Source organism: Quercus robur, chromosome 8 (assembly GCF_932294415.1).
Source record: "Quercus robur chromosome 8, dhQueRobu3.1, whole genome shotgun sequence".
Classification (NCBI taxonomy): Eukaryota; Viridiplantae; Streptophyta; class Magnoliopsida; order Fagales; family Fagaceae; genus Quercus; species Quercus robur.
The window spans coordinates 62,066,767-62,094,481 of NC_065541.1; the positions used below are offsets into that span (position 1 = coordinate 62,066,767).

Sequence of the window (27,715 nt, forward strand, 5' to 3'; positions counted from 1 at the left end):
ATGGATGACTATATTCTTGAAGAGTTGCATAAAGCACGCAGACTTGTTGTGAGCCTTGCCAAGGAAGTTGATGTCAAGAATGAAAAATTGTTTAGAATGGAGAGCAAGTTAGATGAGACCTTTCACATGATGATGGAGGAGAAAGCTAAGCTGCAGCAAGTGCAGCGAGCTTACTCTCAAGGTATATTACACTTCATTAATAGCAAATTCATTTCAAATTCCACCTGCTTCAAAGTTATTTATTCTTATCTTACCTCATTATGCATATGCAATCCAAAAATTGAATGGGTTGAATCCATGCTTTCTTGTTTGTTACATGCCTGTGTTATATCACTTATGACATATTCATATTATCGTTCACACATTGGGATGGGACTAAAGCTTTTAATATGTTCAAAATGGGAATCCTGTCTCTGGATAAAAAAAACAACTTTGCAACTCTAGCAAGACTCAAGCAACCAAGCTATACCCCCACAAACTATACCTGTGAAAATTTGTCTAGAAAGAGTGAGCTTAATGGTGTCTATGTTATAAAAAATTGCTGAATCTGCAGAAGGATTGGTTGATTGGTATATAATGGCAGTCTAGTTTTAATTAAGCTTGTGAATGCATTCTTTGCTAGTATTATAATAATTGCAGTGAACTTAAATGTGAAATGGGAGAATAAATCATGTTTGAATATCAACTAGTCCAGCATGTAAACTCCATTCGAATACTTGAGAGAATTGCAACCTTATGATTCGCATTGCCTCTTTACCCTCATGGTTGGTATTTACACTTTTAATCTGTGGCTTTGTTTCTCACTCCCTTGTGAAATTCAGTCAATTTAGCACTACCTTTGCTTCAGTTGTATATCTTGCATTGAAACTTTGTTAGATTCTGTCTTCTACAATTCTTCTGCATCTTTTAATTCTATTTTATGAGATCTGACTAATCTGAATTAGCATGATCTTTTGCAGCACTTTGAAATGCTAGAACATGTGTGCTTATCTCATACTTAATAATAAATTCTTTAGAAATGAAGAAGACACAGTTTGTCGCCGAAGAGTTAAAGAATTGGAGAAGCGAGAGGCCCAGATTGATCTGGAGCGAAAAAGTTTACTCATTCAGAGGGAAAAGGTAACATGAAACTTTGTAAATGATCCTTTATGAATGACTGTAGCCATATATGGGCTCTATCCATTTGCAATGCCAAACATAAGGTCCTGGTAATATTATCCAAGGTTGGTTGTTTTTTACGGTGTAAAGCTAGTCCTCTTGTTTTGTTATGCCTATAGGATTACTTGAACAACATATCAACCTTTTGTATAATTCATATGCATTGTTTGTCATCTGCAAGTATTGCTTCCTTCATTTGCTATGGAACAATTTAAATGTATTCAAATTACAGTTGTATGTGCATATTTTGCCATTATTTGTTGCCCAGTTTAGAATTTGGATTCAATTCCAAGAATCCATGCAGTTCTAGCTAGAACTTGTTTAGATTGAATTCCATATGGTTCTTGCCAAAACTTTGTCTGCCATTTACTTGATAGTTGTTGTGAGCCAACTCCAACAATAGTTTTACATTAAGCTAACATCTTAACTGCTATAGTTGAAAGCTCAAAGCTCTACAAAACACGACTACATATCAACCATCCAAATTGATGCCCTGAGAAAAGAACTGGAGGAAAAAGTGGATGAGTTGCAATCCATGGACACCCTTAACCAAACTCTGATAATTAAGGAGCATATGAGTAACCTTGAGCTGAAAGATGCTCACAAAGAATTGATAAATGTAAGATTTTTCTTATTTTCTTTTGCACATGGTTAATGTTTACTGAAAATGCTCAACTTTTTATGTATATTATCAACTACCATTTTGTTTTGCTAATATCTGCCCTCTCCAAAAAAATACAAAAAAATACAAAAAACAAAAAGAAGTGATGTCTTTGTGTTTGCCATACAGGGTTTGCAAGATATTTGGAATGACCAAGACCTTTTTGGAATCAAAAGAATGGGTGAGGTTGATGAGAAACTGTTTAAAGATGTGTGCTTAAAAAAATTCCCTAATGGTTGGGAGGTAAATGCAGAAGAACTAATTTTACTGTGGCAAGCCAATGTTAGTAATCCAATTTGGCATCCTTTCAAAACAGAATTTCTTGATGGAAAATTGCAGGTACTTTTCTTTACCTTCTTTTTATTACTTCTTTCATATAGTTTAAAGTTCAATATGGATACCTGAGATGTTTCTTGTATAAAAATATCTCAGGGCATTGTTGTCAAGGAAGTAGTAAGGGACATTGGTTTTGTCTATTACAATAAACAGTATGATGATTTTTCCTTGTAGAATAAAGGCCAACTTCAATAAATGGAATTATTATATGTTTTTTCTCTTATTATAGGGTGCCCAATTCTTCAAATCATGAAAAATGAATAAAGTCAGTTTTAAATTCCAAAGCATTGTAACACAAGTGATGTTTTATAACCAATTCATCAGCAATCTTATAGTTATAAAATTGAAAACGGAACATTCTATACAGCGATGAATTAGTATTGTGACTGTCCCAATGGCTTGATGGACAAAGCAGTCTTTGCCATTATAACAAAATGAATTGGTTGAACTCATGTTAGATATTTTAATATTACTTGCTGAATCGTATTTGCATTCACTTTGTGACTTATAACTCTTTGAAATGCAAGAAGTAATAGATAAAGGTGATAGTAAGCTGAAGGAGTTGAGGAGTGTATGGGGCGAGGAAGTGTACAAGGCTGTAGCTGATGCATTGATGGAATTGAATGACTACAACTCAAGCGGGAGATATGTAGTTCCAGAACTTTGGAACTTCAATGAGAGAAGAAAAGCTAGTTTGAAAGAGGTAATTAAGTACATGATCGAAGAGTTGAAGACACTCAAGTCTTATGTACCTCCAGAACTTTGGAACTTCAATGAGGGAAGAAAAGCCAGTTTGAAAGAGGTAATTAAGAACATGATTGAAGAGTTGAAGACACTCAAGCCTCTTAAGCGTAGAAGATAATGACAATGATATCTAGTCTAGCAGTGGTAGTACTACTCACTCTACTCAAAGTGCAAGTTCTACAAAGATAGAAACTTTGAGAGCTCTTAGTAACCCCACAAATTGTTTGATCTAACTAGAAGATTGAGCACTACTCTGTAAAGCATCGACAAGATGGATTTTTGCAACTAATGTATCTGATCAAGTCCCATTACATCACAAAATATGCTTTTGAGGCTTGAATATGTATGATATTTTGCTTGTAACTTATGCTGTAGTCATATGGTCTTCCAAATCATACTAGTGCTAGAAAAGGACAATGCTAAATCTATTACTAATTTTACTATGAAAATTTACAAACTAACGTGACAATGAATTTGATTGGTGTCTTATAAACTACAAAATAAATTAATTTTTTGTTTTGTATTTATAAATTAATATATTAGTCATAGGAAAAACTATACCACCTAAGTTAAGCTGGAAAAAAGATTTTTTAACAATGTCATGCACATTACCGTATCATTTCGGTCCCACTTTAGATTAATTCGGTCAATTTTGAACTAATTGAGCCTTTAATTGATTTTTTTGGTAGGTTGCCTTTTTAATTTTGGACTCAAATTTTCTTTTCTTTTTTTCCCCCTTAAATTTTGGGTTGAAAAGTGTGAAAATTTTATTCTATTTGGGCCAAACTTTTTAGTTTTGGACTAAAAAATAAATACAAAATAGACATTAGAAATTAGAGATATGAACCCTAAAAAAGCAATAAAAATGATAAATACTCAAAAGATTACTTTAAAATCCAGGTTTCAATAATATAGGCATTATACTTATATTTGAAATGAAAAAAAAAATTACAATTCTAAATTTATATAATAATTTAATAGTTAATGTATGTGTTCCATGGAATGTGAGAGTACATTTTTGGTTAATATTCTTTGATATGTTCAAATTTGTCAATCAATTATGATATATTTTGGAAAAAAAAAATCATTTTAATAACATTTTCTCCATTTATATAAAACAATGTTATAGTTATGTAATTTAAATTTTTTTATTAAATTATGTTTTTCACACGTACACATATATCACTGTAGGGTCTCTATTTTGGAACCCAAGCCCAAATTGTATGGAGTCTTGGTTTAATGAGCCAAATACAATGAATTTGTAGAAAATGGATTGGAAACTTGGACCTTAGCGGATCAGACGAATAACCAACAGATTTGGGTGATAAAGAAAGAAAGATGACATAAATTTACTAGGAAGAGACGTCCTCGGATAAAATCCGAGGAGACTCGTTCTTCATCTATCTCCCCCCTTACCAGTCCTTCCCCCCTCTTTTATACTATCTTCCTCCCATTTCCACCGTCCACGTGTAGATTTAGGTTGATAGTGATGATATTTATTCCATTAGCCCCTTCCCAAAGTCGTTGGGAGTGGTTGTAAAGGCTGAAAAGCAAGGTTCAGTTAGTTGCAGAGCACTTAATGTAATAGTAGCAGCTTTCTCTTAGATATTTTCAGGCCTCCCTTTGTTCTTTTCCTTCTTAATACTTATCCTCTTCCATGGAATGGTCCAGAGTATCACTCTTAATAACAAACTGTCCCCTTTGTCCTCGGCCTTGCCTGGCAGAGGAGGAGTTCTTCTTTGAATTGGGCACCTGGCCCAACATATACATTGGTATGGGCTCCCTGGTTTGTCACCCCCACAATCACTATGTATTGTTGTTGAAAGCAATATACATTATATGTTCCATTACATAAAACTTAAAAAAATAGAAAATACTTATAAACACTTTTTAACCTACAAATTTTACATTAGATTCTTATAAAATAATTTTATAACATTTATCACGCATTACATGTGTTTCCGACTAGTGAGATGTTAAAACTTCAAAGTTTGCAAATTATCATGATAATAGATGTAATTGTTTTTAAATCAATAACCCTAAAATTTTTAATTATTTTTGTATTGTATTTAAAAGTGAACACATTAGTTTGTGAGGTTTATGTAATAAAATTTATAATATCTATAATAAATTTATAATTAATTAAAATAAATTATTTAAAACTAATTTTATTTTTACTAAAATGCCCTAGAGTCTTAATGTTACTTTTATAAGAAAATACTCGCCCATCAACCTAAAGCAAAAAACATTGCCCGTTGAAAATGTCAAATTTTCTGTTGCAGAAGTCTCATTTTTTTTTTTTTTTTTCAAAAAAAAGAAAAGAAAGTCTTATATATTTCGGTATCTTTACATTTCTATACTACTAAATACCAAAAACAAATACGAAAGATAATTTTAAAATGAGTATAAATTAGCTGCCTTTAGATTTCTAAATTTAAAGATACGACTATATGATCAATGAAATACATAGATCTGGAGAGAGTTTATTTATCGGAATCTATGGTTAAACTTAAGGTGTGCCACCCCATTTAAAAATGGTACTTAATGATAATGGGAGATTTAAAAAAAAAAAATATATATATATATATATATATATAGAGTTTTAATCTATGGTATCCAATTATGATGTTTATGATATTAATTATCAGATCAAGACACCAATATGTTTTGGTGTAGGGGAGATTGAATCTCAAATCTCTTATTTAACTATGATAATGAGAGTTGGAGAGCAAAGTTTCCAGCAAGCTCTCTAACACATCTATTTTCTCATGCCTCTGACCATGCACCTATAATTCTACACATTAAGAAAGCTAATAAGATGTGTCCAAGATTCTCAAGAAGTTTTAAATTCGAGGAGGCGTGGCTTTTATGGGAGGATTGTGAGCAAGTGATCCAAGATGCATGGAATAACGAAGCAAGGGCAGATTCGGGTTTGGCAAGAATAAAGGAGAAAATAGTAACATGTGGTGGAGATTTGCATGCTTGGGGTTCTTCTAGAACTCACCCAGACGTGGACAAAATAAAAAGACTCCAAGCTAAGGTGGAGGCACTTGGGAAGGGAGAGTTGACTGAAGATAGCAAAATGGCTCTTTTGGAAGCAAGCAAAGAGCTGGATGATCTCTTGTTAAAACAAGAAATCTATTGGGCGCAACATTCAAGAATTTCTTGGTTGAAACATGGAGATAAGAATACGAAGTTTTTTCATTCTAAAGCATCACAGAGAAAGAGAAGGAACTTTATTGAGGGGATTAGGGACCAAGCAAACAACTGGGTGACGGAGAATGATGAGATTGCAGAAGTAGCAGTGAACTATTTTGAGAACATTTTCAAAGCAGGTGACTGTGACCGGATGGAGGAATGTCTTGAGGCTATTCATCACAGAATTACCCCTGAGATGCAGTATATCTTGTCCAGTGACTTTAGTCCGGAGGAAATAAAAGCAGCGGTGTTCCAAATGGGACCAACAAAGGCTCCTGGACCAGACGATATGAATGCTTTATTTTATCAAAAATTCTGGCATGTGGTTGGTGATGATGTGATTAATGCGGTGTTAGATTTTCTAAATAATGGGGTTATGTCACCTGATGTTAATGCTACTCAAATTGTCCTCATCCCAAAAATTAAATCCCCAGAAAAAATGTCAGATTTTAGACCAATCAGCTTGTGCAATGTTATTTACAAAACAATTTCAAAGGTTTTGGCAAACAGGCTTAAGCAAATACTCCCCCAATTGATTTCTCCTACTCAAAGTGCCTTTGTACCCGGGCGGCTTATTACAGATAATATTTTAGTTGCCTATGAACAATTACATGACATGCATTCCCGTAAGAAAGGAAAAACTGGTTCTTTTGCCTTGAAGCTGGATGTCAGTAAAGCGTATGATAGGGTGGAGTGGGCCTTTCTAAAAGGGATTATGACAAAGTTGGGTTTTTCCAGGTTTTGGATTGACCGGATAATATGTTGTATCTCCACGCCTTCTTTCTCTGTTTGTATTAATGGTAAATCTTATGGAAATATTAAACCCTCTAGGGGGCTCCGTCAAGGAGACCCGTTGTCCCCTTATTTGTTTCTTCTATGTGCAGAAGGGTTTACCTCTTTACTGACAAATGCTGAATTGGAAGATAGGCTTCATGGTGTTAAAATTTGCAGGAGAGCTCCTAGTATTTCCCACCTTCTCTTTGCGGATGACTCATTGCTTTTCGGCCGTACTACTAGAGAAGAAGTTAGAGTGATTTTGGAGATATTAAAGCTGTATGAATCGGCATCTGGACAATGCATCAACCTCGAAAAATCATCGGTGTATTTCAGTAGCAATACAGAGGCAAGGCAAAGGGATTGGATTAAAAGCACATTGGGGGTTAAGGAGGTGGATAGATTCGAGTCATATTTGGGTCTACCTACATTAGTTGGGCACTCAAAGTACCAAACTTTTTCCTTCCTCAAGGATAGAGTTTGGAAAAAATTACAAGGTTGGAAGGGCAAGTTATTGTCTAAAGCAGGGAAGGAAGTGCTCATTAAAGCAATTGCACAATCCGTACCTACTTACACAATGGGGGTGTTTCAATTACCAATGAAGTTGTGTAATGAGCTAAATGCCATGTGTGCAAGATTCTGGTGGGGACAAGTGGGCAATGAGAGGAAAATTCATTGGCGGAGTTGGGATCTGTTGTCCAAACCAAAAAAGGAGGGAGGGATGGGCTTTAGAGATATCCGGAGTTTCAACCTTGCAATGTTAGCTAAACAGGAATGGAGGTTAGTGCAGGATACTAATTCATTAATGTATGGGTGCTTCAAGGCAAAATACTTTCCTAGATGTAATTTCTTGGAAGCAAGAGTGTCTCCTAACAGCTCCTATGCTTGGAGAAGCATTATGGCTGCTCAAGAAATTTTAAAAAAAGGGAGCTGCTGGAGAGTGGGAGATGGGTCGGCAATTCGGGTTAATCGGGACAAATGGATTCCCAATCATCCAACCAACATGGTGATTCACCCTTCACAAGATGATGAGTGGGAGTGGAGGGTGGTGGAGCTGATCGATTGGACAACTCGGACTTGGGACAGACAATTGGTGGAAATGAAATTCCATCCTGAAGATGCTGAAGCAATTCTTCGAATACCACTGAGTAGGAGATTGGGTAAAGACAAGTTGTTTTGGTTACACAACAGGGAAGGGAAGTATAAGGTAAAATCTGGATATCATTTAGCGAAACAGCTGGAACGGGAAGCGGAATCTCAAGAGGAGTGTTCTAAAGGGGTGGAGGTCAATCCGGTGTGGTGCAAGTTGTGGAAACTCAAACTTCCCAACAAGATTAAAATTTTTGTGTGGAGGGCTTGTCATAATATCCTCCCTACCAGTGAAAATCTTGTCCGGAGGCGAGTGATTGATGATAGCACTTGTGAGTTGTGTCAAAGAGAGATGGAATCGGTTCTACATGTGTAATGGGAATGCAATGTGGCGGTGCACGTATGGGCAGGGAGTTCGAAGAGAATTCAGAAGTGTGGAGGAAGTTATAATAGTTTTATGCAGCTATTGGAGATGTTGTTTTACAGATTGCCTTTGGAGGAAGTGGATCTGTTTGTGGTGCAAGCCTGGCTATTGTGGACACAGCGAAACAAGGTCAAGACTGGAGGCATGATCCAAGACCCGAATCAACTGGTGAAGCGGGCCTCTGCTTTTTTGGAGGAATACAGAGCATCACAGGAACACCTTGCTGTTCCGGTCGTGGTAGAGAGGAGCTCGAGATGGGTGCCGCCTCCTGAAAACCGGTTTAAACTCAACTTTGATGCAGCCATTTTCCAGGAAATCCATGCGTCGGGCTTCGGGGCTATAATCCGGAACGGGAGGGGCGAAGTTATGGCGTCTTTCTCAGCTAGAGGACCTTCAGTTGTAGATAGTGAGGAGGCTGAACTCCTTGCATGTAGAAGAGCACTAGAGTTTGCAATAGACACGGGGTTAACGGATATTGTGGTGGAGGGAGACAACTCGGTGGTCATGAAGGATTTACTGAGTTCGCGGACTGAGTTTTCTCGGCTGGGACATTTGTATGACGACGTGAAGGGGTTGGCAGTAAGAATGACCAATTTGACAATGAGTTGTGTTCAACGTACAGCTAACTCTGTAGCGCATTCCCTTGCCCGATTTGCAAAGAATATTGATGATGTAATTGTATGGATGGAGGACTCCCCTCCAGTGGCTATAGAAGCTCTGTACTTTGACAGTTCTTGAGTTTTAATAAAAGTTGGAGTTGGTTTCAAAAAAAAAAAAAAAAAAAACTAAAACTATGATAATGAGAGAATTAATAGATTAAATCAAATGAAAAGAATCCTAATCTGAAATACAATCATATATTTGAAAAACTTAAATTTTCATACAAGTAAATCAATGCTATCTTTTGTGTTCCACATCTAACTAAAACATGGAGAGAATTAGATGATTCGAGGGAAGTGATCACTAACCTTAAATCTCTATCGTTATGATTGAACTTACAAATATAACTTATTTTGCAAATTGTTTTTGACGGAAAATAAAAAACAATAAGTGTGCTTTTGGATTGAAATTAAAAATTAAAATTATTTCATTATTCAGCTTATTTTTACTATTATTCATGGGCCTTATTGCACTTTTTGACACTATTCATAAACGTTATTATACTATTTCAACTGATTTTTACCTTTATCTACAGTACTTTTAGCAATAATTTTTTATTTTCAATAAAATAAGCAATATCCAAACACACCTTAATACTATTTATTATTAAAGAGGTCAAATGGTGAATGGCCAATAATCACTTTCATTTAAACTTACGAATAATATTACTTATTTTCTAAATTTTATTGTTTCTTAGAGTAGAATTGATATGAAAGTTAGTTTAGTGGGTAATCACTTTCACGTAAACTTACAAATAATACTGTTTATCGAAACTGTAAACAAAATCCACCATATCAGTGTAGTGGTCCCCGCATATCTATTTTCACAAAGTGCATTCCAACGGAAAGACCTTACATTTCTGATTCATTGCCACTTTGCATTTCGGTACCACCACCAATGTTAGGTGCCACTGCCACCTTTTCCCTACCACCTCTTTCTTGCACCTCAAGTCTTCACTGCAACTCTGATCCTAACGAATCTCTCACATTGCAAAGCTCCTGATTTTTCACTCTCCATAATTGCCAATCAGATTTGGTATTTTTTATTGTCTCTTATCTTTCTTTTCCTTTACTTGGGTGGGGTGTAATTGGCTTGTGTTATGTTAAAAATTGTGTTTTGAGATCTGGGTCCAATGGCAATCCATGATTTTTGTTTGTGTTTCCAATTATTGTTGTGATTTATGTACATTCTGATTCGTCTGTCTAGTTTTTGTGGGTTTTCATGTTTATAATAACTTAAGCACAAGAAAAGTGAGTGTATGCATGGACCACCTACCCATAAAGAAAGAAAAAGTTTGTGTTTTGTTAAGCAAAAAATGTGTGATTTGGAAGTGTATATATGTTTTACTATGGGTTTTTTAAGTGGGGTTTTTTAGTGCTTTCATTTTTCTTGGGGATTTTGGAAGATTTGGGTCTTCGGAATCTTTGCTTTCACATTTTATTTGACTGGGTTAAAGTGAATGTGGTTTGATTTGTTGTATATGATGATGATCATGATTTCTACGATTACGATTTGGTAATAGTTTGGATGTATTTGTTTTGGTATGTCTTTATTAAAGAAATTTACTTTTAGTTATTTAGCCAAAATGATTTGCTAATTTAGATTTCTTTATTCATGAACCTAAATCACCTTAGTTATGTCTCTTTTCAAGCTGAAATATTTGGACTCTCTCAGCTAAGTTGGACGTTCTCATTTGCGAAATACACAAACAATTAAGATATACTGAATGACTGTTCCATAAGTTCCATCAATTTATAAAGGATGTTGGTTATGGTGTTGGGAAATTAAAACTTGTAAATGAGCTCTAGCTCAAATGGCAAGCAGCTTTGTTTCCCATCAAAATGGGTGGAGGGTGAGTTTCTGATTTCCACATGTATAAATTGGTTGTAAAAGCCATATAATTTTAGTTCATGGTTGATATTATTTTTTAGGATACATATACCCACAAATTATATGACTTTGGATAGAATAGAACATACATGTGGCCAATCTTGACTACTTTGTTGAATATCTATAGTTGAACCCAAAATTTTGGGATTAAAGCTTGGTCGTTGTTGTTGTATATATGCAAAAATTATTAATTTTCTGGATGGATAAAGTACTAAATCTGACACTTTTAGTTCACCTGATGATTCTATTTGCTTAATCTTGTTTTTGACTGATGTTGCAGGCAACTTCAAAATTTATGTCCAAATGTCAGACGACAAGAACGAAGAGGAACTAAATCAAGTGCGCAGACTTGCTGTGAGTCTTTCAAATGAGATTGACTACAAGAACCAAAGGTTGTTGGAGATGGAGCATAAGTATAATGAGACAACGGCTACTGTCCGCCAACTTGTTGTGGGGCTTACGAAGGAGATTGATTCCAAACAGAAAAGTTTGCTGGAAATGGAGCACAAGTACTCTGAGTCCTCTGCATATGTTAAACTACTCGTGAATGAAATAGATAAGTTGCATGCAGGTATCTTATTTTTCTGAAACATGCCGTTGGAGAAGCTTACTGTACTATTCCTTATTTATTGTTGTCATGTCATGTATATGTCAAAGTTCATGACATTGAATGTCTGTAAAATAGGCCTTTCCAAGTTGGTAGGCATCTATAAGACAATGATTCTGGGTTTTTCTTTGAACAATTTTCTTATGGCATGACAGTTTTTTAGATCAGCTAGATTACTTTTAGCGTTTCAGACATGGGTAGCAAGTCAAATATAGTTGACCTCTCAATTCTCATTGCTCATATGGCATAGAATTAAGTTAGGAAATGCACTAGCAAGATCTTCTATCAGTTTCTCAGTGATAAACTAGCAAGTTTTTCTCTTTTGCTTTCTAGTATGCAATCCAAGCTTTTCTATTTTAAATAAACGTCAAGAGATATAGGCGAACCTGTCTCTGTAGAAGCCAAAGTGCTCCCATCCCTGCTATAATAACTGTGCTTAGTCGATAAAGGCTCACAAGTAGCATCTTTCCTTGAAGCAAGCTAATACAGGATGTTATTGTCAGTCTCTAAAATTTATTTATTGTAGTACATACTTTATGAAGTCTGAACATGTCTCTGAGAGTGTTGCTGTCCTCTTTTGATGTTAGTCGTACTTCCATTCATTCATCTATTCTGTTTAGTTTGCGTTTATCAATGTACTTATAGCTAGTATAGTCTTGCACAGCATCTAGATTTCTCTTGCATTTTTTGATAAAATTTTCTTTCGTTTTGTGTTTATTTCATACTTTTTATTTTCCACAGAGAAGAAAAAGATGCATTCCATTAACAGGAAGCTGGAGGGTGCCATGGAATGTAAAAAGAAAGAGCTCATGCAGCAAACTAAAGAATTGGAGGAGAGTAAGGCACACAATGACCTGGAGTGTAGAAATTTAATGAATGTGATTGAAAAGGTTAGTATGGTAGTCACTGGACAACTGAGCATCTCTCAAAATCTGGAATTTTACAAAAATTGAAAAATTCCACATTGTTTTAAAATATAAATTGTCTTCAGTTGATAGTAAGTAGCAGAAGTACTTAAAGGATGAAAAAGTGATACAGCATCAGTTTACGCCTTTGGTAACTTTCTGGTGTTCTGTTGACAGTTTCAATTTTCAATTTTGCATGCCAATGGGAGTGGTTTAGCATTTTGTTACTGTGAAGTGGAGTTAAACAGTATTTTAAGGTACAGCTTTATATAGGACCTTGATTGATTCTCTTTAAGTTCTTGTCCTGAGCAAGACTCTAGCTGCAGCAATGCAATTTCACACCTCTGGCTGTTTGTTGTATCGCCAGTCAATAGGAGCTAAATTCTATATGGTATTACAGGGAAGTCAAAGAATGTGCACAATCTTCTATAAAGATCAGCATTCAGCTAGAAGGGGCTAATGAGTCTTTTATCAGTCTTAATAGATATCCAAATATTTGGTAAACATCCTCTCAGTTTCAATAACTTTACAAAAGTTGACCAGTAGCCCTTTATACAAAAAGCAGTATTGTTGAAATTTGGGTCTATATACTTAGATTATTCTGAGTGTCTACTCAGAAGCCACATTCTATATGGTATTGCAGAAAAGTCAAAGAATGTGCATGAACTGTTCCATAAAAGATCAGCCAATGAGCTCTAGTTCAAATGACACTTCCTTCTGCCGTAAAAATGGGTGGAGAGTGAGGTTGTGGGTTTGAGACTTGTTAAGTGCATCAGTGCATGTATTACTTACCAATAAAAGGAAAAAAAGAAAAAAAAGATCACTATTCAGCTAGAATGGGCTCAAAGAAGCTTTTGTCAGTCTTAATAGATATTATTATGTTGGCCAAAACATCCTCTGAGTTCCAATGATTTCACAGAAGTGTAGCCCTTTATGCAAAAAGCAGTGTGGTTGAAATTTGGGTTGAAATAGCCAGATTAGTCCCAGCATCTGCTTGGAACCTACATTCTATCTATGTTATTACAGAAAAGTCAAAGAATGTGCATGAACTGTGCTATAAAGATTAGCATTCAGCTAGAAGAAGCTAAAGCATTCTTTATTAATCTTAACAGATAGTTGTAACTGCTCCACAATTCTACTCCGTATATATAAACATTGGCTAACTAGAAGGAATTCTTTTAACATATTGATGTCTCAACCATACACTGTCTCATGAAACGTGGGAAACACTGTCTCTAACAAAATAGGTCCAAGTGTATGCTTCACAGAATCTTTCTTCTTCAAGTTTTTCATTCTTCTTATTAATATTTTATGATGTGAATTGGTTGGTTGATGCACTCGATGATACATGGGATGTTGTTATCTACTTGAATCTGTAATGTCCTCTGCTTTACTCATGGTTGTCAATATCTTTGGGGTGCTGGATGACTGTAATGGCATGTAAAATATATCTGCAGCCTTATATCCATGCTGATCTGGAAGAGTTGCATGTGTGCCAGTGAAAATTCTTGTTTTTCACTTTCAACAGCCTTTTCATTAATTTTATGCAATTTCTTTTTGTGTAAATAACTAAATATTAATCACGGGATTTTCTTGAATTCCTTTTATAATTAACTTGATGATGATTTTTGGTAAGCTAACATCAAAATTTGATTATAACTCATGCAGTTGGAAGGAAAATTGCTAGCTCAAAATACTGTAGAATGTGATAATAATTTACATGCTCAGATCAACACTTTGAGAAAGGAATTAGATGAAAAGACAGATGCAATGCAAGATTTAGAAAGTCTTAACTGTGTTCTGACGGTTAAAGAGCGTATGACTAACCAAGAGCTACAAGAGGCTCGCAAAGAAACAGTGGAGGTATGGTTCTATTCATTCATCTTTTGCATACAGTTGACAAAAAAATGCAACCAATTTGCCTTTGTTATTTTTGGCAACTACCTCTGACTTTTTGCTAGTTCCACCTTCAAAACATGATTAAAAAAAAAATACAGATGCTTAATAGCTTGATCTCCTGTCTGTTCCACCATGCAGAGCTTGCAAGATATGTTGAATGGGAGATCACATCTGCGAATAAAAAGAATGGGCGAGATTGACTGGAAACCTTTTCAACATATGTGCTCACAAAAATTCCCTGGTATGGACTGGAAGAAGATATCTGCTAAGTTATGTTCAAAATGGCAAGAAAGATTAAGAAATCCACAATGGCAGCCCTTCAAGATTGTTATGCTAAATGGTGAACCACAAGTATGTTCATTCACCTTTTCAAGCCTTTGTGACCTTTCAATTAGTTGTTTTTTCAATAAGTAAGAAGAAAATATTATTGAAAAAAGAAAAGCAAGAAAAATACAAAGAGTTCACGGTAGTGAACAAAGAGTAAAAAGAAACAAAAAGACACAAGCAGCCACTAAGCTATTCTAATAGACAAGAAAATCCATAAGAGTAGAACAATCCGAGAGACCCCAACACCGAGACCAATCAAAGAGGGTCCGTTGGCATAAATCTAATAACTAAATCACAGATTTCCCAATATCCTCAAAAGAACGCCGATTTCGTTCAATCCAAATAATCCACATTAAACAGTCTGGAACCAAATTCCAAATATTAGAATTATGCTTCCCAAGCCAATGATACCAACAAAATAATAAGTCCACAACTAAACTTGGCATGACCCAATCAATTCCAAACAACCGAAGCATATACGTCCACAAAGAATGAGTTATAGGACAAAAAAATAACAGGTGATCCACAGATTCCTCATTACAATAGCACATACAACAACGATTCACCAAAGGGCAACCACGAAGCATAAGGTTATCCAAAGTTAGAATTTGACCATGAGCTGCTGTCCACATAAAAAATGCCACTCTTTTAGGAACCTTAACTTTCCTAATGACCTTTCAATTAATTGTGGCTTGATAATATCAAAAAATAGGCAACTCTGGGCAAAAATCATATGCAAACTAATTGATGTTTCCATTAAATCATACTTACATATGGAAGTAAATGACTAAATCATTATTGCACTTAAATATATGGCTTTTTATAAGGGTTTAAAGAATGAGAGCACCTTCTGTATGTCCCATGGAAATTCAATGGTCCTTATGTACCCCAAATTCAGGGGTGGCTGCACATACACTTCAGGGGGTTCTAATCAACCTCTGACTTGAAAAAAAAAATATTTATGTATATAAAATATTGCTTTACTAATTTAATTTACTCTGAAAAATAATTTTGCACACCCTGATCACATTTTAGCTTATTTCACAATCAAACGGCAACTTAGTGTATTTTTTATGTATGGATGAGTGTGGTTATATGGGTTAATAATTATACATTGCAAGTGGGGTTGAGTTTTGTCATTTAGTTTAAAATATTTTTATAAAAACAATGACAAATATATAACCACAATTACATTCAAAAAAAAAAAAAACATACTTAACAAAATAAAATGGTCATACTTATATTGACTATAGATAATGATAACTAATAATAAACTATCATGAAACGATTTCAAAATATGAAAACTCATAGAAGGAATTTGTAAAACTTCATGTATTTGTGTGTTTTTTTTTTCTTCGATAACTATATATATTCAAGTTCTTTTTTTATTAAATTTTGTTTAATTTAAGTTTCTTAATGACCCCCTTTGAAAAAATTCCTATAGCCTGCTCAAATTGTAATAAAAGTAGGAATTCCACAATGGGTCAATGTGGAAATAAGTAGCCATCATGATGACTGGTCTCCACTGTTTAAATTTGTTATTATCAATTTTGTTATGGCTACCATTTTCTGTTATGGAGCTGTCAATGTACAGAATAAGGACATGAACCAAATTAAGGAGCAATTTAATTTCTGAGACATCTAGACACCCTTATCATTCCTTTCAAATGCTTAGAATAAAAGTGAATTTTTTTCTTTACATGGTATCTATTGATGCCTTCTTAATAATTCATGTATGTTATGTACGGAACTGTTGACACTAATTGCGAAGAAATGCAGGAACAAATAGATGAAGATGACCAAAACTTGCGAGAGTTGAGGAATGAATGGGGTGAGGATGTATACAAGGCTGTAACCAAAGCACTGCTGGAAATAAATGAAGTCAATGCCAGTGGAAGGTATGCAGTACCAGAAATTTGGAACTTAAAAGAGGAAAGGAGATCCAGTATGAAAGAAATCATTCAATACTTAATCAAGCAATTGAAGACTCATAAGCGTAAAAGAAAACGCCGCTAATGTCGGTTGTACACTGTAAGTCTGTAAGTTCCTTTCTGAGTTGACATTTGCTTTTATTTTATTTGTAATAACTAATAAGTAATCACACGCACACTTACCGTGTCTTGAAGCCAGACCTCACCCTCTACCTAGTTCTTAAAAGAAAGCGTTTTAATCTTGCATGATATCTTCATGCCCCTAGATATTAATGTATCTCTCTCTCTCGCTGTGGACTGGTCTCTAAGTTGCTATTTCTTATAATCATTTTCATGTATTATGATCTTTTTGCTTTAAGATGATTTCTTTATGGTCATCCACTCACTTCCACACATCTTGTTTTATTTTCATGACCTCCATTTTTTGAGCTTTTATCTTGTTCATCTTCTTGTGCCCTCCTTTACATGACTTTATATTAAAAGATTGTAAATTTTCTTACAAATGTTGTTTGATTGCCCTGTAGGTACAAGTAGAGGTAGCAGAAGCATCATTCACTGGTTGACTATATGATAGAAGACAAATTGACGCCACAGTTAACAGAGCTGAAACAGACATTAATGTCTAAAAAGAGTAGATACATTTAGCCTAGTGATGAATTTCCCAATACTTGACTGTATTTAACTTTACATTGCTTTAAAAGCTGTTGATTTGGTGCTGCACAGAGAAAATGTAATAGGATTGTACTTGAGTTGGCACAGTTTGCTAGGGTTTATCAGGCTTTAGTTTGGATGGTGAATACCCGTCCAAGCATTGAGCAAATTGTAGCAAATGATGTACAACAACTATAACTTCTTTTCGATAAAATTATCTGCCGTATTAACACCCAAAAAAAAAAAAAAAGTGCAAATGATATGTTATCTTAACTATACAAAAGATAACATGATTAAAGCCTACACTTTTGGTGGTAGCTGAACACGTCTTTCCCAGTAGCTAATTTCCCACACTTGCTGCTGTCTTCAGTTCAGATTTTTGAAAATTTTTACAATTTAGGACTCGAAGATATAGCCTATAGGACTGAATGTTGTTTAAGTAACACTTGAATTACATATCTATATAGTATCTAAAAGAAGACTTGAATTACATATCTATATAATATCTAAAAGATGACGCGTAGTATTTATTGACATTATTGTTATCATGCTCATATTGAGCTATATTAATATAGTAGTTTGGACCATTCGGTCCATTCAATCAAGTTTCTAGTTGGGTCCATTTGGTCCACTTGGTCTATTTTAATCTTCTGTCCACTAGGTCCATTTTGGTCCCCTTGGTCCATTCCATTCACTAATTTCACTCATTCCATTTCAGTTCACTTTGGTTTATTTCGTTCCATTCCGTAGTTTGGTCCATTTTAGTCCACTTTATCCATTCCATCCATTTCATTTAGTTTGGTCCATTTTAGTCCACTTTGATGTTGATTTGGGTGGAGAGGTTACTTTTTCGCTAATTTTCGATTTTTGTGAATGATCAAACCGAATTAATGCCAGATTCCCGATTAAACCGATTGGTCAGGTCCAGTTTTTAAAACCATGGTTGATACAATATATTATATTTTTAGAATTAAGCTATCTATATTTATTATTTGAAAGTATTTTAAATTTCTTATAAAAAAATATTTTAAATTTTTTTTAAAGGAAACATAAAGCATTTTACATTCAATTATTATATAATGTGAGATATTTTGCAAATAATGTAATGCATAATTCGAATTTGTTTCTAGTGCTCTTTACAAACGGTCCATCCTCTATACATATTTAATTACCTAAAGAGGAAGCAAATATAAATAAATTCATCACTCATATTATAAAAAAATATAAGACTTTAATAACTTTTAAAAAAAAGTAATATTATCAAGAATCTACCAATATTAGGCTAAGAATTTGAATTAATTATCAATGAACTGAATGAAGTACCTCCTCTTTTTACACGATAAGGGGCGCAGAAACAATGTCATTGCGTGGGGGTGCGATTCACCAAACTAGGGCAAACAAAGTCGTCCGGCCCCCTACCGGATTAGGAATGCGAAGGCCTTTCCTAACACAGGACACAGGGCCATTTAAATCAGAATAGCATTCACAAAAATGTTCTAACATAAAGTAGAATCGAACATTAAAAAGATTAGTTGACAACATGAAAAAGGTGGACGCCTAATTCCAATACAATAGGGATCCATTAGTGCAAGTCAGCTGAACACCGTGATTGACGAGTGGGTAGGTGGGTTAGGTGCACCTCTCGCCGTAATGAGACTAATCCCTCCCCTGAATGAAGAAGTAGTGGGGACCCTTTCCCGCGTATGCGTTTTTATTTAGATTCTTTCTATTTTTTCATTTTTTATCCAATGGAGAATCTTTCTAAAAAAAATATATCTGGCAAAACGCAATTCGTGAAAGGGATAAAAAAGAAAGAAGAGAAAGAAAGGGGAGTTTTGTTTTTTTGTTTTTGTTTTTGTCTTTCTTTCAATCCAAATAAGAGAGCAGGGAAGCCACGAACTGCCGGTTCAATTGTGAAACCCAGTAACCGGTCCGCTTCATACCCAAATTGGGTTGGACTTGAAATTCAGGCTGATTTTTGTGACAGGATGATTGCATGCCATCGGTCTATAAATTATGAGATACCCTCTCAAACCCAATGGGCCCTTATGCCCAGATTGAGCTGGGCTTAAAACTCGACCTGACCAGGATTGGCCTTTTAAGCCCGCCGCAGGTTGTCGAGTTTGGTAACCACGTAAAACCCTAGAAAACGATCCTATAAATACTAACTTTGCTTACAATGTCTTTCATCTCAATCTCAATCTCAATCTCAATCTCCTCGGTCTTCTCTCTCCTCTGTGCCCAAAACCAAAACCCTCATACAAGCTTTTCATAATCCATATATTCCTAAACACAGTCACTTCTTTTTATGGGTTTAGGGCTATGATTACAAAGAGAGAGGGCTCGAGTGGGATTCTATTTTCCACCAAACAAGGAAAAAACGAAAAACCCAATTCGATTTGGAGGAGAAAAGATTGAAAAGAGCCAAAGGTGCCGCCTAATAGGCTTTGGCATCTGAAACTTTCGTGTCTCTATTCTCTCTTTTCTTTTTCTCGATTTGGGTTTTTTTTGTTCCCACAATGACAGATCCAATTCTTTTACACTTGATATGAGCCCCCTAAACCCTTGGATTAATTTTTTTTTTTTTTTTTTACATTTTGTTTGTGCATATGTTGTGTTTGGTATGAGAAAACACTTTGTTATTGTGTTCTCATTGAAGCAACAGTGCGTACATTGAAAGCCTGATTACTATACTTGTTTTTTCGGAAACAGTTTTTGTAACAAAAATCTGTTCTTTGGAAAAATGTAGTTTGTGTGATTGGGCAGCGGCCAGACAACCGTAGAGATGATTCCACAGATGACGGGCCTTACTTTCCCGTTTTTGTCTACTAAAAACATCTCACATTTTTATAACATTTGTCTCTGTTCAATTTTATCTTTTGTTAAATATTGGGTTCCAATTGATGTGAATATTCTTTTGTAACCAATGATAAATGCCAGTGAAAGCTTGAAAAGGGTTTGGTTGGGTGAGTTGCCCCTGTATGCTATAACTTTGAGGACAAACTGGATTTTGGCATAGTTGCAGGACATATATTTGAAGCTCTGATTAATGGGAACTTAGAGATTCGTTCAATGAGTTTGAGGCATTTATACCTTGCCTTAATATTATGGTTGCAAAGAATTAAAGAAAAAGAGATTGTTCTATCTTAAGCTTATCCTTTGTGGTGATTAAAAAATAAAAAATAAAGCCTATGCCTTGTGAACAAAAACAAATGAGAACTTTGTTATTTAGACAAATTAGAGCATCCACGTCAAAGAATTCTATCCTATTTTATTTTACCATATCAAAAAGTCACTTTATTATTCATACCATCTCATTTTATAATGCCTTCCACATATTAAAACTCTATTTTTATTAAAATATTATTATTTAATCTTTCTTTATTATTTCTTTCTAATCGATTCTTTTTTTTTTCAGTTCCATTTTTCTGGGCTTTCTAACAGTTTTTTTTTTCCTCAGCCTCCCTCAACCTCTAGCACCGGTTCATCACACAGAACCACACACAGACCCATCAACAGAGCCACACACACACACAAACCATCAAACTAGAGCCAACAACTGCCACCACACCCACCACCCAAGCCACCTATCAGAAACCCACGCCGCCAATTTGAAACCCAACAGATTTGAAACCCACCGGAGCAAACCCATTAAAAAAAATTCATCACCGGAGCCACCATCGGAGCTATCGATGATCAACCCAATCGATCCACCCATCGATCAACAGATCCACCGTTTCAAACCCATCATCAACCGATCCCAGCCCACCGATCCAAACCCAACTCGTCGATCAACGACCAACAATCCACTTCAGCCACAACCTAACCACGACCAACGACCCAAACACAAGACCCAACCACGACCCACAACCCCTTTAAGCACTGGTCACAGCCAAAAAAAAAAAAAAAAACCACAGTGACCCACGCCAAAAACCACAACCACCATTGACCCACGCTGTCACCCATGACCCAAACACCAGACCCACAACCCAACCACGACCTAAGCACCGGACCCAACCACGACCAACAACCCAAACACCGGACCCAACCACGACCTACAACCCCTTTAAGCACTGGTCACAGCCAAAAACCACAACCACCACTAACCCACGCCGTCACCCACGACCCAAACACTGGACCCACAACCCAACCACGACTCAAACACCGGACCCAACAGAGAAGGAAGAGAGAGAAGAGATGGTGTTTGGGTTTGTAGAGAGGAGAGAGCAGGGATGGAGAAACAGAGAAGGAAGAGAGAGAAAAGAACTGAAGTCGGAGAGAGAAATCGGGGGTGGAATAAAATATATATATATATATATATATTTTAGAATACTGCCACAGTACAATTTTAAGTTTAGAATTGTACTGTAGCACTATTGCAAAAGTGGGGTTTACAATTGTTTGATGCAAGTGTTTTTGAGCCATGAAATGCCAAAAATGCCTTAAATATGGCATTAGCATTCTTCAATGCTAATGCTCTAAGATAGCAAACACAAACTTATTATCAATTATCAAAGGAGAAAGATAAAGAGAGAACATAAAGCTTGGTATCTATCTTTCTATGTTGCATAAAAAATTAAAAAAGAGAGCTTTTTTGTTTAATACAAGGGTGTGGTCTAGTGGTCTTGGGTAATGCATAAAATGCGTTGAGTGTATAGTCCAAGATTCGAGTCCAAATATGGACTCACTTAGGTTACCTTTCTCAACAGCTCAAGGTTTACTAGTGTTCCTCGTAGGTCTGGAAAGTTATGGCTCACTATAGTCCCTTTGCACCTAACAGGGCACTAGACCCAATGGATAGGGTGCTACTATAGTCACATTCAAATAGGACTGCCACGTTGGTCGTTGCCCTACCCTTTTTTTGTTCTATGTTTTAATTCTATAATGTAAGAATAGCACTAATTTACCTTTATTTGAAATACAAAGCAACAAATATTAGTTGTAATTGCCTCAAACTCAACTGGCATATTGCTCATATTAAAGCAACAAATGTAAATTCAAATGAGTAGGGTCTTCACCTTGTGGTTGCCTAAATGATGAAGAGTTAATTGTTGGTGGTTTCACCTCAAAAAGAGTATTATTACTTTTTAAAGTCCATTGTTTAGAGGTGGTTTCATATTAAACCTAATAATTACAAAAGTTTTAAAGTAAATCTTATATATTAAACATTTGTTTGGGATGCCAAAATTAACTAAAAATGCTTAAACAAAATGTAGTATGCAGTGCTATGCACTAGCATGCATTATTGGTGTTGGAATGAGCTTTTAAAAGATCTTTTTTTTTTTTTTTTTTGAGAAACAGCTTTTAAAAGATCATGATTTTCTTTTGCTTCTATTTCGACAATATATAGAATATAACAGCAACATTCAGTCTGTCTCTGAATCCCCCCATAACTTCACTGTCATGATATTTCTAGGTTGGCAGCAGCTGCTTGTCTTGAGTTTCCCTGGACTGATTCTCCTGTAAACAAATCAAATAAACCAAACTAGCATCTATGGTTCATACTTGAGGACTGTGGAAGTTAATTCAAATGACATGAATACCTATATGATGCTTTGCTGAAAATACCTCAATTATGATCCTTTTATGGTGTTATATGGCCCAATATTCTTGTTATGAGTCTTATGACACTTACATTACTACAAAGCTTTTTCAAAGCTATGTAGACCACACCAAACAATGACAGGTGAGCTAGGATCAAGCCTTTTCAAGCCTTCAACTAAACTATGATTACCTAAAGTAGTGTAAATTTCATACAATATTTCCAAACACAGATTGTTAATTAGGATTACAAAAGGTAGTGTAAATTTCTTACAAAATAACCCAATGGGGTTGGCCAAGTGGTTGGGCACTTGGTCTTAAAGTAGTTGTCTTGAGTTTGATTATGAGCTCCCTAATTCAAGTTCGGGCACCAGTACTTTGAAAAAATTCCTTGGGCCAGCAATTTACCCCGTTAAATTTACCCCGTTATGGGCCCACCCGTCACAAACAATAATTAGACTCTGGTTGAAAGTTTTAAAGAAATACTGTAGAAACCAAAAAAAAAAAAAAAAAAAAAAAAAAAAATTCTTACATAATAGGATGCTTAAGAAAACCTCTGTCTCCCTATCTCTCTGTTGCACATTTCATTGCATGGTTTCAATAAAAAGAATTCAATTTCAAGTTTTTTTAATCCTCACTGTCCCTAAGAAACAATGGATGATTACCTGGATTGGCTGCCTAATCCAAATGGCACTTTATCGATTTATTCAACTCTATGAAAGTAAAGAATTCTTGAAATACTCAAATTGCAAATATAGTAAGATAGGGAGTTGTTTGGCACATTCTTCCTGTCAAATCAATGGCACTCAAATCTAATGCTGAGTTGGTTGTCACTGATCTGATCTCCTTTGTTCTCTTTATGGTAGTGTAAGACTGGAGACGAGACTTTAGACCAACTCGTCCTTAATGTCATCTCAATCCACTTTGCTTTCACACCCCAATATAATTGACTGGATTAAAGTCATTCTCAATCCAATTCAGGCCAAATTATAAGTCTAACACAGGTTCTTTCCTTCTTTCTTCGTAATATGCATCATGCATGCACTTGGTGTACAATTAGTGTAAGCTCATTACAGACTAGCATCGACACTTCCCAATTGTCCAAGGAAGTCAATAGAGGCACACAATTTAGCTTGGGATGGTATTTCAGCTTCTGTGCAGTTCTTGCTGTGTTTTGTTGTGATGCTCTTTTTCTAATGCTTGGACTAAAACAAACTCAGTCTTTAGACCCTACTATTTTGAAGCAAAAACAGCTCTCATGATGGTTTTAGAGGCAACATGGCTTCAGTTCGAGGAAGGCACTTATCAATAGATTCAATACTATTTGATTTGCTACTCATCATCACAAGCTAGCATTTATTTGTAACAAACGCGTACAAAATCCCTCTTACATAAAAATGAGTTTTTCATTTGTAGGAGTAGGATCCACACCCTATTTAAAAGATGCAACAGCTTGACAACATAATAAATCTTTTCTAAGAAGTGTTATTTTTACAACTCACAACCTTGTTAGTTAAGCTTCATTTTGTAGCATTCAATTCATCTCTATTCCCTTGTGTTCTCTCCCATTGTATTTTGTGCTCGGGTAACAAAGAAAAGGCACTCATTAATTTAAAGATTTGGTTTTTGTTTTTAAACCAGGACAGATATTTTACTAATGGTACATACATCTTCAACTTCAAATTGGCCTTTCTAATTATGCTGAACTTGAAACTCAACTACAAACTTGCCAAACTTGAAATTATAAGTTCGTTACCAACCTCTTGAATTATATTGTTATTACATACATCAAATTAGAATGACATTTGTTAATCTTTAAAGTAACAAAGTATAACAACACCAAAGTAAATTAAAACACTTAATCATTGTATATATAAAGTAAGAAAAGCTGCGGGCTTATATAAACTAGCAGCCTCTTCAGCCCCTTACAATTTCACCTTTTGCTTTCCCCCCCCCTATTTTTTTTCCAATACAAACTGGTCATAACAACATGACCTCAAAGTCAAAAAGTTTCACCACCACCAGCACACTTTTCCCGCATTTTCTTACTCTTTCCCACATAAAAATACTTTCCCAGAAAATCAAAAACAAAAAAAATTAAATTATAAAAATTAAAAACCAAGAGGAACAGGATGACATATTTTGTGGGAAACTTTTGAGCTCACACCCTGAAATTCTTCCCGGTGAAAGTTTGGCCAAATTGCCAATTAGATGGCGCAATGTTCCATGAAGTGGAAGTCCTACGGTCACTGGCTGTGACTCTGAAAGAGAGTGACTGACCAACCAGGACAGAGTTTGACTGCCAGTTCTGACCCCAGTTACGACTCATGGTCATCCAACCAGTCTTTGAACCTTTCAAGCTCACCTTCACGATATCCCCTGCACCCGCGACGTTGGTGACCAAAACCAAGTTGAAGTAACGGAAACCGTTGATTGTGAATCTAATTCCACCTTGCTTTCTACACGGCACACTGTACAAACAAACAAAAAATTATACGAAGGATGTTAATGTAATTTCCCACAAAAGGCAGTTATGTTAGCGTGTTACGCGATTTTTTGTAGGTCCGGTCAAATCTAAATCCTGAACCATTTTCAGATTGATTGATGGACGAGATTATTTTTAATGGCAGAGAGGGTAGAGGGCCCCACTTGATTTTGGGACTTTTGTTTTTGCTTTACACGGTTTGATGGGAACGTTACAAGCATGTGGGACAAAATTGGAGATGATTCTATGATGTGAGCAGTGGGTGGACGGTGCTGATTTTACAGACTAAAAATTAAGTGCAACAGTACAACTAAAATCACACAAGAAATCAATTTCGGAATCTTGCTGCTGCAGTTCAGAGAGTCAGAAAGACTGTACTAGTTGTACATAGAAGGAAAAATGTTTTCAAAAAGTGTACTTGATTGACTCAGGGGGTAAAACACTGAAAATAGGTAGATACTTAAAAGAATATTGACTTAGGGTGTTAGATGTGTGTTTTCAAATAATAATTTTTAATTTTTAAATAATATTATACTTATTTTTGTATATTTTTTTATTTATACATATTTTTAAACAATAATTTTCAATTTTTAAATACATTCACCAAACAAATCCTAAGAATTACCAGTAAAATGAGGAGTAAAACACCACCAAAACTTGGGAGTCAAATTAGGTTTGATATAAGATAAGACTAGGCAAATGATTAGCTCTTCTCTTTTTTTTCTTTTCACTTCACTTTTGCTCTCAATGGCAATCATATTAAGAAATGATTATTTATTTGTCTGAAAATATAAAAGTTTGAGGCAGATTATATGTTCATCTTTAACTTTTTGACATTAAGGAAAACTAAAAAAATCCCAAATAAAAGTATAAGTGTAACAAGTTACTACAAGGTGTTTTTACCTACTTATTCAGCAAAAACAAGAAAAGGTGACCTACCTAAAAAAGAAAGATTGAAGGCATGAAAAATATTACTTTGATAAACTTAAATTAATTATCAGAGATTCAGAGTGAGTGTTGTATTGTCTTAGAAAAAAAACAGAGCCCCGTAATCTCTGAAGTCTAACCCCTCAAAACCGTGAAAGCGAAAACAGAGTTCAGCTAGAAAAAAAAAGAGAGGCTCACCGGCGGTAAGAGACAGGAACAATGCCGGCACGGTACTCAGCGATCTTGAGGAACATAGGCATAGCAAGGTCAAAGTGAGCTCTAGGAGGGTTGCACCACCCGCCATTGTCACTTGGAAGCGCATAGTTAGGAGGGCAAAAGTTTGTGGCTGTGATCAAAATCGAAGGGCTACCAGAATGACACCACTGTGGTTGATTAGCGCACTTGATCTCAAAGCAAGCCCCACAGCTAAGCCCGCTGTTGAACAATGCAGTGCTCAGTGCAGCGGTGTTTACTCCGTAGCCTTGGCTATACAAGTTTCCGTACCCACAAGCTCCACCTGTGGAAGACAAAAAATAGTACATGTGAGATAAAGTTCATATTTTTAGCAATGGGCTTTCCAAGATTAGAGATTTAGTGCTTGAAATGAGTGAAATTCTGTGGAAAAAGACTTATGTCAAGTGGATTTTTAGTACATGTGAGATAAAGTTCATATTTTTAGCAATGGGCTTCCAAGATTGGACATTTAGTGCTTGAAATGATTGAAATTTTGTGGGAAAATACTAAAAGCAAGTGGGTTTTTAGTTTTCAGTCCTTTGAGGTTGATAAAGCTAAGTAAAGGAATGGACTTATTCTTTTTCCTTTTTTTCTGAAAAAACAGAGTGACAAAACAGAATTGGGGTTTAGTTTACAATACCCATAGTTCCAGAGGCGTCACTGCCACCGTAGAAGGTAGCATGGGCGCTCTGCCATGCTCCGCCGGTGTAAACGCCTGGGAGTCTAGCATCAACCTGTAGAGTCAAAAAAGCCAGCAGAGAAACAATGCAGGTTACAGTCAAAGTAGCCATAGCTTTCAACAACGCTGTTAGAGGCGCAGAGAAAGAAGGTGTTAGCTGTCTAGGAAGTTTGAAAGTGTGAGCTGAAAGAAGAGGGTGGACTGCTATTTATTGAGGCAGAGTGTACAATTGTCAAAAAAAGTGGAGTTTACGTTAGAAAATTATCGCGCTTAAGGCCTTAATTAATGGTTCAATCACGCCTTTTTGTTTTTGTTCTGTTTTTTGTTTTTTGTTTTTTTTTTTAATTATTTTAATTATTTTTTTATTTATTTTGATGGGCCTTTTGTTTTGCTTCTTTTTAAAATTTTATTTTAGAAATTACCTAAATATCCAAAGTTTATACCATGAATTAGGGTTGTTCAGACCAACCTGGCACCCAACAAAGCTGATTAACTTGGTGCCATCCAAATCGAAATCAACTCGATCTGAGAATAGCTAGCAGTCAATGGCAGGTCTTTGACATTAGAAACCGAAAGGTGTGGGTCGAGTGACGGT

The 27,715-nt window shown here is 35.5% G+C and overlaps 3 protein-coding genes and 1 non-coding gene across 7 annotated transcripts; 3 read left to right on the plus strand and 1 right to left on the minus strand.

Moving 5' to 3' along the window:
* LOC126696587 (factor of DNA methylation 1-like) lies at window positions 1-2,329 on the plus strand. Its single transcript, XM_050393296.1, has 5 exons — window positions 1-181; window positions 1,025-1,119; window positions 1,595-1,777; window positions 1,949-2,158; window positions 2,252-2,329. The coding sequence occupies exons 1-5, from the start codon at window positions 1-3 to the stop codon at window positions 2,327-2,329; spliced, it is 747 nt and encodes a 248-aa protein (XP_050249253.1).
* A 7,536-nt stretch (window positions 2,330-9,865) lies between these two features.
* LOC126697520 (factor of DNA methylation 5-like) lies at window positions 9,866-17,468 on the plus strand. Of its 4 annotated transcripts, XM_050394543.1 has the most exons (8): window positions 10,606-10,896; window positions 11,215-11,336; window positions 11,433-11,505; window positions 12,283-12,431; window positions 14,115-14,309; window positions 14,484-14,696; window positions 16,452-16,703; window positions 17,128-17,468. In XM_050394543.1, exons 1-7 carry the CDS (start codon window positions 10,842-10,844, stop codon window positions 16,686-16,688), a joined length of 1,044 nt encoding a protein of 347 aa, XP_050250500.1. In that variant the 5' UTR covers window positions 10,606-10,841; the 3' UTR covers window positions 16,689-16,703; window positions 17,128-17,468. The 4 variants fall into 4 exon arrangements, with proteins under 4 accessions (XP_050250499.1, XP_050250498.1, XP_050250500.1 ...); XM_050394542.1 differs by lacking the exon at window positions 10,606-10,896 and adding an exon at window positions 9,866-10,079 and having other exon boundaries at window positions 11,215-11,505; XM_050394541.1 differs by having other exon boundaries at window positions 10,605-10,896; window positions 11,215-11,505; window positions 16,452-16,711.
* A 2,486-nt stretch (window positions 17,469-19,954) lies between these two features.
* Window positions 19,955-20,101, plus strand: LOC126697969 (small nucleolar RNA snoR143). The gene has a single exon (XR_007646340.1). It is a non-coding gene; the product is annotated as a small nucleolar RNA snoR143 (small nucleolar RNA).
* Window positions 20,102-24,640: 4,539 nt separating this feature from the next.
* Window positions 24,641-27,354, minus strand: LOC126697521 (expansin-A4). The gene is made up of 3 exons (XM_050394544.1): window positions 27,082-27,354; window positions 26,406-26,724; window positions 24,641-25,266 (listed from the first exon to the last, which is right to left on the minus strand). The coding sequence occupies exons 1-3, from the start codon at window positions 27,230-27,232 to the stop codon at window positions 24,957-24,959; spliced, it is 780 nt and encodes a 259-aa protein (XP_050250501.1). The 5' UTR covers window positions 27,233-27,354; the 3' UTR covers window positions 24,641-24,956.
* Between the last annotated feature and the right edge of the window lie 361 nt (window positions 27,355-27,715).